Source organism: Simochromis diagramma, unplaced genomic scaffold (genome assembly GCF_900408965.1).
Source record: "Simochromis diagramma unplaced genomic scaffold, fSimDia1.1 OVJJ01000387.1, whole genome shotgun sequence".
Taxonomy (NCBI): domain Eukaryota; kingdom Metazoa; phylum Chordata; class Actinopteri; order Cichliformes; family Cichlidae; genus Simochromis; species Simochromis diagramma.
The window spans coordinates 2,613,268-2,632,641 of NW_024387152.1; the positions used below are offsets into that span (position 1 = coordinate 2,613,268).

Here is a 19,374-nt window from a genome sequence, read left to right on the forward strand (position 1 = left end):
GACAGAGAGGGAGAAAATAGTTGTGGGAGGGGGGAGGGTTGAAGAAAGATAAGGAGGGAGGGATTAGGATTTAAAAGTGGGGATGCTGGAAAGAAGGGGGAGATGAGAGGGGCTGGTGGATCGAGCTCCATCTCAGAATATCTCAATTTGGTACAGTTGGTACCCCATGCAGAGAAGTGGGAATAGTCTGTTTGAATAAGTCATTTTTTTTAAGCTACACTCGCAGCTTTTGACACTCATCAAAGCAAAAACAGTGGCAGCGTTTCGTAACAGAAGCCCTGCTTTTACGAAGCTGTTACACAATCAAACCAGAAATGTTATGTTTGTCGCTGTCGTGTCAGGTAAGGACGTGACACTCTGACGCGTTTGTGCGCACCACACGTCCCTCTCCGTGTCCTATGCTCTCTCCTTACCCCTTTACAGAATGGTTTTATTGTCTTCCTCTATTTTTGCACTCACTCCCTTCTCTCCAACTCTTTCACGTCTACTTCCTCATCCCCTGCATCACTGAGCGCCTCCCCTCCACCTCCTCCATGGCTCCCGCTATTCCCTTTCACTGTTCCCCTCTCTCCCTCTCTTTCTATCTGCCCTTCTCCGTCTCTGCAGTAAATGGTAATTGAACAAACCATGTGGTGGAGAAGAGCCGCAGAAAAAGATGGTTATCTTAACTCCACATGCCATGCATCCAAAATTAATCCTCCTCCTTCCATTTCTCCCTCGCTCTCTATTCCTTTGCTATGCTGTGACAGTGTGACGTGCACGCAGTCCCACAGCATCGTCAGCCCTGTGTATTAACGTTGGAAGACAGCCCAATGGTACCACGGTGAGCGAGTGTGCATGTGTGTGTATGTGTGAGATTACCATGTGCAGTGGCAGCATATTTCCAATCCTAAGGAAGCGAGGTGTCAATGAAAGATGTCTCACAAGCAAAGGAGGATGCACAACACAAAAGTGCACAACATTGCAACATTGCTTTCCTCATCACATCCCATTGCGATTCTGGTATATTTACTATAGATAACAATAATCTATTTCACCAATCCTTTTGGGTCCTCATAAATACTTTCAAGTTTTATTTTCACACACTCTTCGGTTAGACTTAGGCACGGAAACTAGTTGGGTTAGCTTAGTAAAAGATAATAAAATGGAGCTATTTATAAAGCTACTCACATTTGAAGCTTTTCCTCCATTTTCTGAGTTATGTGAGACAAGAATGCAGCTCCATTTGACGTATGTTTAGTCGTATAAAAAAGGAGCAGCAGCAGCAGCAGGAAAACAAGACCATAAATGGAAAAGATGTGTTGATTACAAATGTAGGTCTAGATAAAAATAGTGTTTCTTCCAAGTTAATTGAGAACTTTAGTTTCTTTAGTTATATGAAAACTTTTTAGGAGACAGGGAATACAGAGCACAGACAGGGTCTGCATTCCTCCAATAAAAACACATTGCTCTTGACAGAACGTTTATCAGGTAGGAAAGCTAAGTTGCAACATTATTTCACAGGAACACTGTGGTTTGATATTAAATAGTATTTTGAACCAGGTCAAATACCTATACGTGCCTCCCTTTTTCTTGTTATACATGAAACCAACATTTCGGCTATTTATTATCCTAAAACTTTACATTTTCTAAATGATCTTAACTCCAGCCTAAAACACAGAACACCTAAAGACTAAGAACTCCACAGAGACACTCAATCGTGCGCACACATTCGCACACCCTCATCCTGCTGCGCCCTCCAGGCATACTCTGCTCCACTAACGCAACACGAAATCTCTGACACTCACAACACATTTACATGACATTACTGCTGAAGTGCTATAAAATCTGTGCCTGAATATCAACTGTTGAGATGCATCATTTGTTTCTGTGTACGGAGGAATCTGTGCAATAGCAACGCACAACAGGAGCACTCATTTATTGTGATGAACACCACTTTACCTTTGGCCTGTAAACTTCGAATATTAGAGAAAGTGTGTGTGTGTGTGTGTGTGTGTGTGTGTGTGTGTGTGTGTGTGTGTGTGTGTGTGTGTGTGTGTGTGTGTGTGTGTGTGTGTAAAAAATGAATTTTGAGTTGAAGCTATATTCAAGTGTGCATGTTAGATTTTAATGATCTCCTTTGGGCTCCTGTGGGTTGCTCTGGGATTAGCATGGTAATCAAGGAGCATGTTGACACACACTGTTAGTCAGATTGATGTGTTTGTTTGGGTGGTGCAGGGCTACGCGGCTTTACACAGTGATGGACTACATTAGCCACTTGCTACTAATCTGAGAATTAATGGCTTTCCCCAGTGATGTGGTTCCCGTGCACAATGTTTTATTCACATGCTCGCTGGGTCCGTTCGTAAAGTATTTAGATCTATCACTGTTAGGTTCCCTTGGACAAATACTCTATCCAAGTCAATGTAGCCATGTCTGAAGAGGTAGTTTGTCACCAGCAATTATCCTCCAAGTTATACCCTTTCTCAACTATCTCAAACATAGCAAACAGGACACGTGAGATTTTCAGATTCCCCTAAGGTCAATGCTGACACATGTATGCAGGTGCATTTATCTAAAGAAGAAGACCAAGAGAACCAGATGACACAACTCTCTTCAGTTCTATTTGATTCCCCATTTTATGCAAACGTGCTCTGACCAAAAATCATGTGTCTATCGAAGGCTGCTATTGTAGTTTCTAAAGGTTTGACCACAGTTCTTAAATCAGAGGTGTAATTTTCTCATGTCTGTTTCTGTTCTTATACTGAGTTTCCATGGCACGCCGATGATGCAGACTGCGCGTTTTGTGTTCTAGCTGCTGCTAAAAGGATAGACAGCTGTGACGCTACAGTGATGACGACAACAAACCATTATGTAGACTTTCCCGTTTGTGCCCTGCATGCTGCATACCTCCCACACCCACCCCCTTTACTCTCATCTCTCTCCATCCTGCTATTGGAGGCTCAGACTGCGGCAGAGCAGGGCAGTGAGATGAAAAACACAATGATTGTTTCTGATGAACAAGAGGGGCTCCGTGAGAGGGAGAGAAAAGAGAGCGGGTCTCTAAGAGTGACAGAGCAAAGGGTAGGAGAACGCAGGAAATCAGAGCATTGTAAAGGTCAGTGTTTGGTTATACAGGAACACCGAAGACTGTGGAGAGTAACAGCTCCGCCTCCTAATTTTGTGTATATTTGTGTGTAGTTGGATAAGAGAAACTAAAGGAAGGAAAGAGGGAACAGACAGGAAGGGAGGGCGCTGGGCTGTACAGTAAAGAGTCTCACCTTGTTCTGCACCATGCACACACAGCACCCCAGCTGTCATCCAGCTTCACTCTCTTTCTCCGTCAGGGCCAGTGAGGACATGCATCATTCATGAGCAGAGACTTATTTGGCTGCGTCATCTCCTCCCATAACTGTCAATAACTTTTTCCCGGCTGTGGCTTCACCTTTACTTCAGGAGTGTGCACTGGACAGCAAATTTTACATCATAAATAGCATTTTGTCCTAGAGACAGCAAACTGCAGAAAGTTTTAAGACAGACTAGGTGGTGATGAATCTATTTCCTCATAATGTTCAAAATTGGGCATTCCACTATTTAAAGCCATGGGACCTAATATCTGTGGCACAAAGTGAATGATACAAAAGTCTTTTTAAAGGGCCGAAAGCAAGTGGCACTCACTGTAATTTAGAGCAATTAAAGGGAATGTATTTAAAGGAAACACCGAAACATGTCCCACAGAAATGTAATGTTCTAAAATATATATCTGCTCCTTTAGGAAAAGAAGAACCAACATGTAGAAAAATGTAACAAGAAAGGCTAATTATCTAAGAACTGCTGTGTCCTGCCCTCAGCACCCTTTTTGTCCAGCCTGTCCTCTTTCCTGAGCCCATGCGACGCAACCTGCTGCGAGGCTGCCTGCTGTGAAGGTCACTCTCCCTGCAGCTATGGATTACACAGGCACAGTCAGGCAGAATACGATACTGCCCTTGAGGAGAGGTCTGAGGCTTTGGTTGGCAGAGACAAGGCCTCTGGAACTTATGGACCCACCAGGACCAGCCAGTGTGATAACCAAGCAACCTCATGTCAAGAGTTGGTAGGTGGATGGAAAGGAGCAAAATAAATAGAATAAAACCACAAGAAATCTATCACTTCATACATTCATCCATCAGTCCATTCAGAGGTGGGAAAGAATTAAATAAATATACAACTATATATACAAATACTGTAGGAATAATAATGATTTTGCATTAAAGTCACCATTACACAAAAGAATAGAAGCTACTTAAAATATTAATAAGAAAAGAAGCAAACAGGTATGGATAGAAATAAAACCCCTAGCTGAGGAGTTCAGGATTCACACATGGTTGTAAAGCTGCAGCCAAGTGCTTTAAAATGATCAACAAAATCAAAATCTTACAATCCAATATAATGAGTTGCAATAATCTAGATGTGACAATTTAAAGAAGCAGCTAAGACCTTTTGAAGATCAGCATGAAGAAGAACAATGGAGCAATAAAGCTGAATAGTCCAGCTAGTGTGCAGAACGGCAGTAATCAGAGAGACAAGATGACAGATTTGGTGTTTTTGGTTGCTTTGTATAGTCATTTTAAATGGAAGCTACAGTAGAAGATGCAGCAAATATAAATAGAAAAGAAAAATCAATACTGTGCTTTCTAATAATATGCTCCAGTGGAAGCATATAGACAGAGGGGGGGAAATGGCTATGGATAGAGGCTTTTGGAGCATATCACGTGGGCGGCATAGGTGAAGAAAAAAACATTTATCATTAACAAATGATAAATGATAAATAAAAAAAGACTGTCCAATAAATCTGCATGATTCCGACTGACTGAAGACTGGGCGAAAATTGAGGAAAATTAGCAGCGAACAGTTGGCTGTTGTTAAGGTCATTAGTTACTTTGACCAGCCCTGTTTCAGCGCTCTGAAGGATACGAGGCTGGTCTAAAATGATTAAAATCAATAGTCATCTTTGGTTTCTAGTGAAATGGGTCAGGTATTTCATGCTTAGGGCCGGGTGAAAAACTGCCAGTGGATAAAGGATAAAACAGTGGAATCAAAAGGGTTTTTAAAATATTTTTAGAGAGGAACTTAGTTGTTAAAGTGTCATAATTTTAGCGTTCAGCTGTGTGATGTGAAAACACTTAAACTAACCAGTTAGCAGCTATGGGTCGAGGTCCACAATGTGGTAGTTAGGACCCACACATATATGGACAATATGACTCATTTTTTTAGTGAAGGAGAATAAAACTGATTGTCAGTGTTGAGGACTAATGGAATACATGTACCGCCGTTACGTATTTTAAAATACAAAATATGAGTAACTGTATTCCGTTACAGTTACTGTTTAAAAAGGTGGTATTCAGAATACAGTTACTTTGCTGAAATAAATGGATTACACGGCGGTATTAAGAGGCTCTAATGCCCGTGTCTCAATCTCGCCGCCCATGTCACCCCTACTTGCGGCCCGATAATGACGTGAAGAAATATTTTAAAAAAAATATTCACAAAAATGATTTAATATGAAGGCAATAGCAGAGTATTACAGGCATAGGCCTGAAGCATGTAGCCTCATGCAGTGTAGTCCGTGCTGCAGGGAGAATGGACTGCCACTCTGTGAGCGAGGGAGGGGGGAAAATTAGAGTGGTCACCGAGCAGAAACGGGAGCTGGAAGCATGTAAATATAATAATAACCACTGCAGCCAAAAAGAGTAAAAGTAATAATTCACACAGCAATAGTACAAGCATGATAATATAATAGGTAATCCAAAGTATTCAGAATACGTTACCCTCATTGAGTAACGTAACAGAATACGTTACAAAATACATTTTGGGGCATGTAATCTGTAATCTGTAGTGGAATACATTTTAAAAGTAACCTTCCCGACACTGCTGATTGCAGATGATAGAAGATGCTTCAGTTTCCAGCTTGTCCTTCTGTTACTTCTTTCTTACCTTTTTTATTTATCTAGTATGGTGTGTGAATTAAGAAAAAAAAAGGCAATTTCAAGAAAAGATTTTATTTTTCTGTTTTTAGCAGGTGCTGCTGAAACTGGCACCGCTTTGAAAGTGTTATTAAATTTAAACATTAAACACAATAGGTTTTCTTAGTAGAGGTACAATGAAACTAAAAGCTGAGGATGAGAAACAACAATCGCAGGCACAAAAGGGACATTTAATACCACGGTCTTCAGTCGTCACTCTGTTTCCTAGTTTGAAGTCAAATGTGGGGGATGGCACCTTTTATCCTGCAAAATGGTGCAGTGAGGGTCAGTGTCCTCTGAGTGGGACAGGAGCCATTTGACAACACCACTCTCTGGAGTCATGCCACTGTTTGGAGGTCAGAAAAGGAAAAAAATATATATATAAAAAATATACATATATACCCACATACAGACACACATGGCATTGTCCTCTCCCTGCTGTGACCTTAATTTGTTCTGCCTTGAGTATGAGTACCTACTGGGCAGCTGATGCACCTTAAGAGAGCAAGCTGACAGCATTATATATATATATTGTTTTGAGCATATGCATGGGAAAGATGCAGACAGACAGAGGAGGGTAAGGATTTGAAAAATAAAACACCACAAGGACAGACTGTTGGTGTGCATGTGTTTTGAAGACTGCGAGTCTCAGGTGAATTTTGCTCATATTCACAAATTCTAACTGGCAGCAGTCTGAAACCAAGGCTGATGTTGGTGTATGCAGCACCACTAATAACAGCAAAACTCCCCAAAATAAATAAACAATACACACAAGCTGTCTCTCTGCAGGCTAATCTTCTAATGAAGATTTGTGGCAGTGGCTGCTTGGTGATTATTGGCCTAGAACGAACACGAAAGCCATCTTTTCGCTACTGTAAATAAAACCTCGCATTTACACAAACGGTTGCAGGTGAAAATGAGAAAATTTAGGCTGGAGGCAGAAATGTTACTTGTATAGCGTATGGGCTGGCAAATGTTTTGCTTTGCTGTGCTGTCAAACGTCTCATGCTACAGTTAATAAGCAAAACCACTACAAGCCCAAACATTAACCACCATTATTCAGATTTGAAAAATGTAATGTGAAGTCGCTTATGTTCATGCGGTAATTCCTGTCTCACTGGGACAAGTGCACCAATCCTGACTATGCTAATTTTATGGAAATGTTTGTTTCCATCCTTCCTCTTCGGTTCCATTTGTTACATTTTATCAGTTCTCTTTTGAACTACATTTACTGCCACTGCATGTTAGCTGAAAGCTATGTTAAATATATAAGCAACCATTCCTCCATCTGTGCGTCTCACAACAGTGTCTGCTGCTGCTGCATTAGGCAAAGCTGCCCAGTGGAAAATCTTTACATGCATAAATGCAAAAAGGTGTTTTTTTCTATGAGATACACGACTCACATGAATGACCTCAGGTACCTCTTCACCCCTGCTTCCCTTACAGCCTTCTAATCCACACCTCTCTTTACCTTCCCTGTGCACCCCCAAGGCAGGGGCAGGGAGCTGTGGTGCAGGTCCCGGCAGAGTCCCTTATCATCCCTCCCGCTTTCCTACTTAGGGGTAGGGCCGCATGTTCAGGGGAGAACTTGTTCAAAGACAGGTGTGCATACCAGACGCCTGTGTTAAGACCTACGCCATGCGGTTTCCATAACTACCTGCTAGTGAGGCTTCCCCGGCACTCATCCAAGACTGCGCTAAACCCTTCTGATAGCTCTAGCTACACTAGCTGTCAATGGGCAAGACTCCACAGAGGGCAGGTCGGAGCTCAACCTACTGACGCCTTTTTGTCACCCAGCCTTTCTGCTACTCATCATCAAGCATCATACATACATTTAAACATGCTGGAAGAGATTTAGTTGGCAGAGGGAAGGCGTTAGGGGTGGAGATTTAAGCTATTTTGAGCTGTTCATGTAACATTAAGGATTAAAAGCTAGCTTAAGGCTTCTTGGAACCAAACGCTGGTAGCATTCATTCGGTCTGTGTGCCCAGCAGTATGTAGTCGAGCAAAGTGAGATTTGTTTAGATGACTGAGGTACCATAGTGAGGACATGTCCTTGTGGTTATAAGTGAAGTTCAGGCAGAGCTTTAGGACAGCAGTATGTTAGATATACTGCTCATATTTCCTCTTGGTATGAGTCAGATGATACAGAGACAGAAGTGCTCCATGTTTGCTGTCACAAGGAAGCATGGATTTCACCCTTTAGCCTAGCTGTAACCAAAGAATTGTCACTCCACCCCACATCCAGCGTTCCTCATCTCACTGTTTGCTCATTTCCTTCTTTATCGCTTAGGTCCCAGTCCTCCTACACTACTCACTCAATCCCGCTTCTCATTCTGTGCTTCATGGAGATCCTCCTTCTACCCTTTAGCTTCCTCCTTGCTAGCCATGCTCCTATGAAATGACCTTGCTGCAACTCAATTGATTTCTCTTCTGTCTTTGTGTGAAACTCTATCTCAACAGCACTCAGAGGAATTTCCTCTTCCCCCCCAGAGCTGGAAAGAGCTAATTCTCTTTCATGAGGACACTTTTCACTCCATTTTATCTATCTGCTTTCCTCGTTCTCTTCCCCCTCCACTTCTACTCTCTTCTCGTTTGAGCACACAGAAATAGAACAGGCATGATTAATGCAACATCTTTCGCAGCCAAACGTTAGCTTTGCTCAACCTTTTTACACTTGGCTGCCGTTTGAACCTTACAAAACTGCAAGTGAATTATCAGATCATTACATCATCATAAATGCTTGATTCTTTCTATACATGAGCGTGATCAGTAAGGAGAAAACAAAAGGAATAAGAGATCAAATAAACATTTGAGTATATTAATTATTTCACGATTTCATATATGACATACAAACTGCTGAATCAGATAATAACAGTATACACTGAATACTCAAATCTCTTCAATTTAATTTGCAGAATTCGTGTGCAATTAAATCAAAAATTCAACAAGCAGTGAATATAAAAATGGTCTTATTATAGATTTATGTCACTGCACTGTCCTAATAGTCCAAGTATTTCAAATTATGTTAGAGATGAATAAAATAAACCATTGCATAACAGAGTGCCATGTAAGTGCTCAGCATTTTCACAGGAGTTGTTCTGACCTCAGTTATGATTCACTAACCCTTATAGTGAGAGAGAGAGTACTGAAGAGAGAGCTGAAAATGTGATTTTTTATATTTTCATGTAATGTAAAAACACTGATTACTTAAATATTTAACCAGTGGCAGTGCAGTGTTAAACAGGAAGCAAAGCTTTTGATCTCCAGTCTTTCATCAAAGCAGCTGTATGACACAAGGTGATTCAATACCAGTATGGGCAAAAGAGAACACCTGTGCAATGTTAAGCCACCTTGCATAGGGAATGTAAATAAACATATTAACAATTTTTTGTTGCACACAGGAAACCCTAAAGAAAAGAAAGTCACAGTTCACGAACATAAAATAAAATAAAAGGCAATCAAGTTATTAGTAAGCTTTGTCATGAAAAAAAAAAGAGCACAATTAAGCAAAGACATCAGGAAAATAGATGACAAAAAATATTACACCTCTATATGATAAAGGCAACACTGTCTCTTTGAAAACACTAGAGAGCTGCAGTGTGAAGAATCATCTGTGCCTCTTTCCACTTTGTGATCAGACAGACTGTTGAAGCATACAGAACATTTTCCAGGCTTCAACTCCCAGGTGTCTTGTAGCCCCAGGATTCCCAGTAAGTAGTCAGCCAGCTTGCCTTGGTGAATGCACTAATGTGACACCATAATCACGCACAGGTGCATTTCTGTGCTTCACAGCGCAGCAGCAAAGCGCCAGGTTTTTTTGGTGGTGGTGGCAGGTGCCGTGGGCCCTAGTGGGTGCTTCATAAACGGCACAAATCGGTTTTATTTTCACTGTTTGCTTTTTTTACTTTATGACTATAACTCACAAAAAAATACTATGTTTACTCCAGGATCATTCTAATTTTCACTAAAAAAAAACCTTTAATACAGGGCACTGCGGGGAGACCAGTGGAAACATGGGAGTCAGGAAATCACACACTTTTACCTTTTGCTGCTCCGCAGTGTGCCACACAAACACGTGCACACACACACGCACACACAAACAAACACAATGGGTTTCCATCCCACCAGTCCAATAACAGGCCTATTCATTAGAGTCTCTTACAGACAGTATTGACAACCTGCTGACACACAGTCACTCCAGCATAAACAAATGGAGCAACAGAGAAAAGCCAGGCAGGGAGAGGATGAGACCTAGCAGCTTTTTGATGGAAGAGGGATCTCCACAAACCAGGGGTGAGCTAGACTTAAAGAAAGAAGTGGCAAGCCTGCTACTTGCTCCTGCTCACACATATATCCGCCTAATATCCCTTGCACACACATTATACAGTCCCCCTACAAATGAGTGCCACATTTATCTTACATGCCAGGTCAGCCCTGACCTTTGTGGCATATTGTAATTACTGTCATGGGAATAAGTCTTTTTTATTCTGTGCCTTGGTATGCAGAGCAGCTATAAAGGTGAAGTGGGTCAAGCACACTGAGCTACTCATCACACAGATCACACAGCACAATGCCATAGTCTTACCTCTTCCTGCTGAATGGCATCATGATATTCTACAACACAAACTGGTGAAACCAGAGGTCCACTTTGCAGAAAGGTAGAAAATGGGGTTGCAGAATTCCTGCAGTTCCAGCAGCTCTCAAGTATTCCCCTTATGTCTTGGATATGCAAAGAAGCATAGAGGAAAAATACTGGGGCATGAATACCAAATATCTGGCTCATTAATGAGTTATAATTACTATGTCACTTTGACATAAACAAAGAGAGCAGCACAGTCATGAAGAAAATGGGGATGGGTTGCATTGCTGATCTGCTCAAACACATTTTTTTATGATGTCTTTGACTTGACCTCTGGAACCAGGTGAGTGTGTGCAGTCAATTAAAAGAAGGGGGTTGCAGAGCTCGGTGAATGGAATAAGCAATAGCTATGCAGACAGGAACAGAAAGATAAACTTTATGGAGACAGATGAGGTAGGAGTGGACGCTCAAACACAAAAACAAAGAGACAGATCGGCTGCATGGCCCTGAGCTCGGGAGGTCAGATCTGACTCAAACAGACAAGACAGATGAGACATGAAGCAATGTTTAAACATGAACTGCTCATGACATGACAGGTCCTCCCCCAAAAACTTTGCAATGATGCTAACAAAGTAGATTTTACCAGGAATGCTTGTCAGACATTCACCATGCAATATCTGGTGACAGTAAGAGGGCAATACAGACAGTTCCTGTCTAAATGTGGACTCCACACCAGGAACTCACTGCAGGCGTAGATGGTTTGTGCTAGACATCATGGCGGCTGATCACCATGACTCCACAGTCAACTGAGAAGCTCTACACTAACAGGAGCCCAGCGATCATGTTCGTTATTAGGTCGCCATTGTTCTCTCGCTGTTTCTCTCTCTTTTTTATCCACAAACACACACATGCACACGTGCACAGACATGCACACACGCACGCGCACGCACATGCGCACACACGCACACACGCATGTACTGACCAGCAGCAGTCTCATACCAATACCTCGGTGCAGAGCCCATGCCAGACAGACAGACAGCAGACAGACAGCTATGCTGGCTGCCTGCAGCTTTGTATATAAGCACACTGCCATTGCAATGATCAACTTCAGAATTGTCATTACTATTACAGCAGCCAAAAGCCTCTGTCAGGCCTCCAGAATGCCAACAAAGCTAATTACAATAGAATTGTGTACAGCATCAGGGACAGAGCCGCACTGGTAAAGGTTGTTTGCTCAAGGTCACAGAAAACAGTGGAAAGAGAAAAACACCAGTAGCCATGCAGACACAATCGCTGGAGCATGCGGTTCTCGCAGGCATACTCAAAAACACATTTCTTTCTTTAACTGCATTTTTATAACGACACACATTTCCAATTGAGATATGTTATCACAACGTTGCAGATTTATATCAGGGAGCTTAATCAGGAAATTTGCTGATTGGAGGTCGACATCAACCAGTGCCAGAATTGTAAAGGTCATTACAATGACATTACCCTTTTCAGAAGAAGAAAGCTAGAAATGTCAAATCACTCAGTAGCCACATCATCATGCAAATGGAGCAGAATGTTAGGCACGAGAAAATCTCAGTGTTCAGACAGAAATAATGAAAGATGCCTATCTGAGTGACAACTTAATAAGCAGAAGCCTTGGGTCAGCTTTTTCGGCAGGTGTGAAGTGGAAAGGTTTGACAAATCATTAGATGCAATGAGAAACACACAGATTTTGAACGTTAGAGCTACAGTTCATTATCACCGTTTCTGTAAAATAGAAAAAAGATCTGTGGCGTAACCAGTTAACACTGACATCAGTCTTTATGCAGAGGCCAAATTTATGTTACTGCACAACAGAAGTTACGTTCCGTGTGATATTGCTTCCATCAAAATTCAAATACACACACTCCAATAACTACGCTAAAGTTTAACCTCAACCAGCAGAGTTGTAGTTGAGGGGGGGGGGGATGTTGGTGTTAAGATGTCCTACCCAAATATCATTTACGGGAGCTGCTACCACCTGCAACCTGATCAAGACAGTACTTGTCTGTTACATGAGGCTCAAGTCGAGGAATTGTTCATTTTTAACCAGCTTCAGAAGTGCAAAATATAACCCTTAAAATAGAGATGAATTTTAATGTTATTTAACAGAAATTAAAAACCTTCCCAAAGTGAAAAAGTTATCTCTTTGATGGCTGTTCTAAAAAACTTTAGTGACTGGTTGAAAACCTTTAGCTCACAGGTACACACACACTTTGAGCTCCCACACCTCAGACTGCATGACTCCCCATAATCATTAAAGTTATCTGCTTGAAAAACATGCCTGCCGGGAGAGCAGAGAAGCAGAACTGCGCCTGAATCAGCCCAGGCATGCGTTAAAACAAAGTGGCCTCTCCGGGAGAGCGTGCATCAACGCACACACACATTTCGAAGTAATACATGGGCAGTAAGCACACACGGCTTCACAGTCATGGCCATGTACAAATAAGAAGACTCTAGAACATTTTTACAAGCGAATTTCCTTTTAAAACCTCTGTATGAATCTACAAGCCGAATGCAAAGCGCACACAGACCACACAGAATCCCCTCTCCTAGACATGGCCACTATGAGACCAGCATACTAAAGAAGAAAGTGCTGGCTGACTCACAACACAACAATGTCTAGTAACTGGAATCTATACTCTCCTGCATGCTAAGGAATGAATCTTCTTTTTAAAATGTGTTTGATGACTTGGACGCTTATCATTAATCAGGATGGCAGCAATGCAAGGTTGAGGAGAAATTGAGTGCCACAGTAACAAATCATCAAGAAGAAAGTCACGAATTCTGCACTGACTGTTTGTATAAAACCGCATGACATCAGTTATCACCAAGTTCAGCTGAAACCATCTTTGTCACTTAGCCCCTTCTGACAGAACATGAGAGTGGTGGAGTCTGGTCATGTGACCAAACAGACCATAATGATACAGTCCAGCGCAAATGCTTTGACCTTCTATGTCATCACTCACACCTGCCACATAAATGGCACACTATTAGCGTAATTACAAACACTATCTGTAATTTAAAGGTTGACCCAGGCGCTTGGTATTGACAGATGTCTCTGTGCAATCAAAACCAAGCAGACTACTAAAAAAATAAATAAAACAGAGCTGCTGGTGGCCAAGTTTAAGTAGGGATTAGTGATTCAACAGCCTGACTGATGTCTTCTAAAATCCGATGCACCAAAAAGCAACAACTCACCCAAAATCATTGCTGTGCGTTGCCTTTGGTGTCCCTGGGTTGACAAGTGTTCCCTCACTGCCCCCCGTCTCTCCTGTTTTCTCCAAGTGTACAATGGCTCCAAAATGTCTTTTTCAGAGTTGCTCTCCACTCTCCAGAAAGAGGCAACTCAGAGAGGTAGCGCTAGATGTGAGGAGAGACTGCTGCTGCTGCTGCTGCTGCACATGCCGTCCCTTGCGCCTGCCCTATCCAGGTGAAAAACTGAGTGTGAGAGAGAAACAGCACGAGTGTGTGTGTGTGTGTGTGTGAGGAGGGGGGTCCTCTGTTTCTGCAGTGGTGGCTCAGGTAAGCCTCAGGACAGTACAGAGGAGACAGAGAGAGAGAGAGAGAGAGAGAGTGAAGAAGAAAAAGAGAGAAGGGGGAGCCTAAAGTGTGACAGCCAATCACGCTGGCAGGGGGGAGACTACAGAGCCAAGATCTTCTTCTCCACAGCAGCCAGGAGGAATTGTGGTGTGGTCTCCAACAAACAGCTGACAACCAGTTTCCTGTCTACTGTATCACTTCAAAAGGAAAGCAGTTCGATCTACTTTAAAGTCAACATCTGCTTTGGTCTCTCTCTATGAAGCACACAACTCCCTTTCCCATTCTGGCTTTCTCTCCCTCTCTCTGCTCCTTGTTTTTTAGGGATTGGATATAACCTAAAGGCACCTTACATGCCTCTGCTCTGATTGGTGGCAGGTTCGACCAATGGGAACAGCAGCAGGCACTTGTCATCATGCAGAGTGGAAGTCATGAAGGGGAGACAGAGCTTGACTGAAAATGCTGTCTCCCAAAACCAATTTCTCACTTTTATTTGCCACACTCTCCTCACCCATCTCCCCCTCACAGTGAGCCTGGTTTTCTGTCTGTTGCATTCGCTGTTTATTACCTCCGCCTCGCTACCCTTTGACTCCATGTGTGTGTGGACTTGTAAGGGGATTAACCTTAACGCTGTGCGCGTTTGTGCTTCTCTCCCTTTCCTCCCTCCATCTTTTCAACCTACCCAGACAAAGTTACACATTCTTATCAACATCTGTGGTTTCATCAAAGGGGATAGACTTGAGACTGGGAGTGGGACTTGGGGGGGAGCAAGCAAAAAGGAGAGATGAAATAGAAAGCGACAGAGCGGAGGAAGCAGAAGAAGGAGGGGCAGAGATTAAACTAAATACAAACTGACAGAGGAATGAAGAGACATTGAGTGACAAGAAGAGACAACCAGAAGGATTGAATATTGAGACAAAGACAGACAGAGTCGGACACAGAAAATGGGCTGCGGAAAAATTTAACTATCGACCAAAGCAATGCAGTCAGTGAATGAAGAGGAGCTTCACAGCCAGCTTCTTATGGTCCACTTCCTCCACACCGAGGAGCCACTCAAAGAATGCCTGCTGTCATGTTGAGCACTAGTCTTTGCCTCTCTCTTTCTGTCTCTCTCTCCAGCTTCCCTTGTGAAGAGAAATCACAGAGAGACATTCGGAAAATCACACAGCCACGATGTTATTGAGAAGCTCAGCGCTTAAGAGAAGGCTTAACAAAGCTGTCAAAAAATTAATCCCCTTGGGCGGGCATGCTTGCAAACACATACAGATATAAACACGTGAGCCTGGGGCTACAGAAAATGCTGCCTGATGTTCATTGTGCCTCCTCTTGTCCTGCTCTCTCTTTCCCTCTTTCTCTTCTATCTCTAGCCCCACCACTACCCTTCTCACGCTCTCAGGCTGAGGCTGTGAGTCACAGGGTGTTGGAGTGAATACTAAGGAGGCTGGCTGACACCTCCAATACCTCTCTTTACAGCAGCTCCACTGCATACGTTTAGGCTACTGTATGTAAACACTGGCAGTCTTAGGTGCCACAAACACCCACTCAAATTCTTACAGACTCTTACGTTTGGATAAAATCCAATGACTAAAAACTGCTGGTATTATGGAACATATGGTAGCTCTTAAAGACACACAGAAAATTTCACAACTGCAAGCAAGATCTGACACATCCAGCAGAGAAAATAATGGACTTTACTGATGTGGAACAAGCATTTCTTTTTTAAGTGCAAAGGAACAGACAGGTTAGAAGAAGAATTTTAGCCTCTGGCTCCTTGGACAAACCACGCAGACATACATTACGTCTGCAGGAAATGGACTGAGTACAGAAAATATTCTTGAAAATGTGACACTAGCAGCTGGAGCAATAGTTGTTATTAATATAGTTGTGCTTGCAAGTTGTTCCGTCAACATTTGTGTGTGTGTGTTTGTGTGTCAGCAAAAGAGCTGAGATAGTGTTTCCTCATTAGTTGTGTTGGTATCAATAATTCAGAGCCGGTCCTTGTTGTTGTTCAATGGGCCGAGAGCTAATGTGCTGTCGGGCCAACAGGGGCCCAGGGCCCAGCGCCACTTTAATGGATGTCATGATGAGAGGGTGAAATTGGAGCATGGAGATCCTGTATCGTCCAAAGACAAGAAGAAGAAGAAGAAGAAGAAGAAGGGAGGGCAAAGCAGACGGCAGGAGAGGGGGACAGGGGTAAGAAGCTCAGGGATAAGGTGAAGGCCACTGGGGAGAGGACAGATGGTATTATTGGACTGGTATGTTTGGAGAAAGGTGATGTAGAGAAGCACTGTGTAAAGAGAGCAAGAAGGGAGGAAGCTGCTCTACTACGATTGGTTCCTCTGTTTGTTCATAGAGCCTTCTAAAGCTAATCTCTGTCACCTCTTGATGAGAGAGACACTTATGCCACCAGGGACCTGTTATAATGAATGATAATAATGAATAATGAACTGACATCATTTCACCTCCCATCCACTTGTGTTTCTAATGTTGCTTCACAATCAGTGGAGGAAATAACAAGTATGGTCATATTTAATTTGCATGTCTATAGTTACAAAACTATTTTCTAAAAATGTTTCCACGAACGATGTGATCAGATTACAGAAACTAATCGTAGAGGAGGGGGATTTCCTAAAAATTAGCTCCGTGTATATAAACAGACACAATGTTGCATTCAGCTGAAACATCTGTTTGCTACACAAGCAATTAATTATAGAGATTTAATTGGCAGGGTATTAACTGCTAGATACTGCTTTTGTTTTTAAACTTTAAAGTGCTTAGTCATTTTAGCAAGCATTTAAAGGAATTTGTTTGCATTCAAATGTGTCCCTGAGACTGTCAGATTTCCCAAGTTTGAAAGTTGTGCTTTACTGCTACAAACCTTTAGGTCACACTACATAGAGTATTGCAAGAAAGTGTAAAATGTAAGTGTAAAAACTGCATCTGTACCTTCAATGATTAAAAAAATAATTATCATTATTCCTGATTTTATTTCAAAAGTTATAAAATCACAATGACTTTCACACATAGGTCAAAGGGAACTAAAAGGTCGTACACCCGCCCTTTGTACAAACTAATAATTTATAATAAGGTAATGCAAAATAATAATAAGACATATGTTACGTGTCGTATGTTGAATTTTGTATAATTTACCCCATAGGTCAGTGCAATAGCTGAGATAAGGCAGGATTAAAGAAGAGTACAATAATTTAAGTAGTCTCGAAGACGGTTAACTTCATTTAATATAGAAATTCTTCTTAAGATTATTTTTATTACTCTTGATATTTGTTATGATTACCGAACATTTACTTTGATATACCATGTTTTGAAGGATGATGTCATCAATCCTGCAACTTGTTTACAAAATATTTAACATACTTTGCTTTTACTCTGTTTCTTGATCCGTTTCTATCAGCGAGCTTTCACTTACCTCTGAGGACGCTGTGTTGAATCTAAAGTAGGCTTACGCTAACTTTGACTTTTATATATAAATCTCTATTTTTTTTTAAGTGGTAAGTCTTTTTTAAAGTGCTAACACAGAACAGACTAATACTGATCTTTATCATCACTTTTATGTGAGTCTGAAGGTGCCAAAGTATGCAGAAGTAATTCTGGATTCTAGCTAATGTTTAATCTATGCTACCCTCTATTGGTGTAAGCCTGTTAATACAGGGTGCCTTGCTTCTGTTTGAGCATAAACAGAATATCTGCTCTGGTACTAGACAAGCATTTGGAAAACTTCCAAAATGTAAAATGATCTCATGTAAACTGAAAGGCTAATATGTTCTCAGAGCCACATCACCACACATAGAAGTAAATAAGGGAACCAAAGAGAAAGCTGACACAACTGGTTATGGCCTTAAAGCCTGTCAGACTGAGACAGATACACCTCACTCAAGTGGAAAAATATATACAACAGATTTGTTGAACAGACAAAGCTGTTGAGGCCAGTGTCAGATACAAAAGGAATGACTGCTGAGTATGAAAGGCTTATAAATACTCATCCAATGATGTTCAGCAACAGCCTGTGAGAAATACTGTATATCAAACCCGAGGAAGAGCGTGCACATCTAACTCAACCCTTCAAATAATGCCAAGATAAGTCTTCCTCTTGCTATCCTACTGGGGGAACACACAATAAATCTACGCTCACTGAAATTTGCAATGGTGACTGTAAGTCACTTCTCTTCAAGAGCTCAAGCGCAGTCAAAATGCAGCTTCTTTTGATCATAAATTCAAGTCATAGTTCATCTCCGAGTCCTGCAGGCAGTATGTGACTCTCCAGACGTGTTAGTTTTCTCTTTTCTTCTTCTAAAGTCTGTTTTTTTGCACGGTGATGCTGATGTACAGGCCCAACCTCGCTCACATATTGGGCTTTGGGTGCCTCTCGTCACTGCGGTGGTGAATTTAGAGACTGGCTATGAAGGTCAAAAGTGAGCCGGCCAGGCAGGTGCCATCAGCGTACTTTGGCTTTGCCTTAGAATGTGACAAATAAGTCACCATGTCAAAGGAAAACAGCAATCTTTCTCTTTTTAACCAAATAACGAGTTTGTCATAGGACCCAATCTGTCTGGTGAGTAAGTGGAGCTGAGCAGGAGCACAAGGACCTCTGCTTTCCCCTTGAATCGGCCTGAGCCTGCAAGTCTGACAGGCATATCACTTTCCAAATGTGAGGGATAATCATCCCACTAAATTTAGACTATTGATCAGGTGTGGATGTGTGCAGGAAATGTGGCCAGCCATATAACATGTTGCTTGAATTCTTTGTCCCCCTTCAGAAAACACAGACGAACAGAAAAATGTTTTCCTGTCATTCCAGATACAGTACGACAAAAATAACTTACCAGCATGAAATCCATTTTTTTCCCCGTTACTCCAACAGTTGATGAGACACACTATTAGAGAAGCACTCAATGTGCCCATGTGTACAGATTTTCTCCCTTAATTTTGAATTAAACTATGAAGTGTTTTAGAGTATTTGTATAAATATAAAAATGTTTTAAGCTTGTTTTAATTTTAATAATTCACCGTGTAGCCATGTTTTTAAAAGCTTTATTTCTTTACCTTTCAGCAACATGTTTTGATCAAACTATCAAGATGATTGTTATGATTTCTTTTCAGAAAGAAAGTTAATAAAGTTTCAATGGCTGTCTCCTACAGAAAGAGAAAGAGAGAGTCTGTGAGAACACTGTATGTGGATGTGTGTACACAGGTGGGTGTGCCTGTCCTGTGAATCCACACTTG

The 19,374-nt window shown here is 41.8% G+C and overlaps 1 protein-coding gene across 2 annotated transcripts in view; it reads right to left on the bottom strand.

Moving 5' to 3' along the window:
* The window catches only part of znf385a (zinc finger protein 385A), a 58,230-nt gene that overhangs the window by 37,969 nt on the left and 887 nt on the right, over positions 1–19,374 (bottom strand). The window contains exon 1 of one of the 2 annotated variants that reach the window (XM_040047662.1): positions 13,795–15,785. The exons of the other annotated variant lie outside the window; for it this stretch is intronic. Coding sequence (XP_039903596.1) covers positions 13,795–13,804 — 10 coding nt within the window. The 5' untranslated portion in view covers positions 13,805–15,785. Of the gene's footprint in view, positions 1–13,794; positions 15,786–19,374 lie in introns of those variants that run through there. 2 annotated transcript variants of the gene reach the window in all.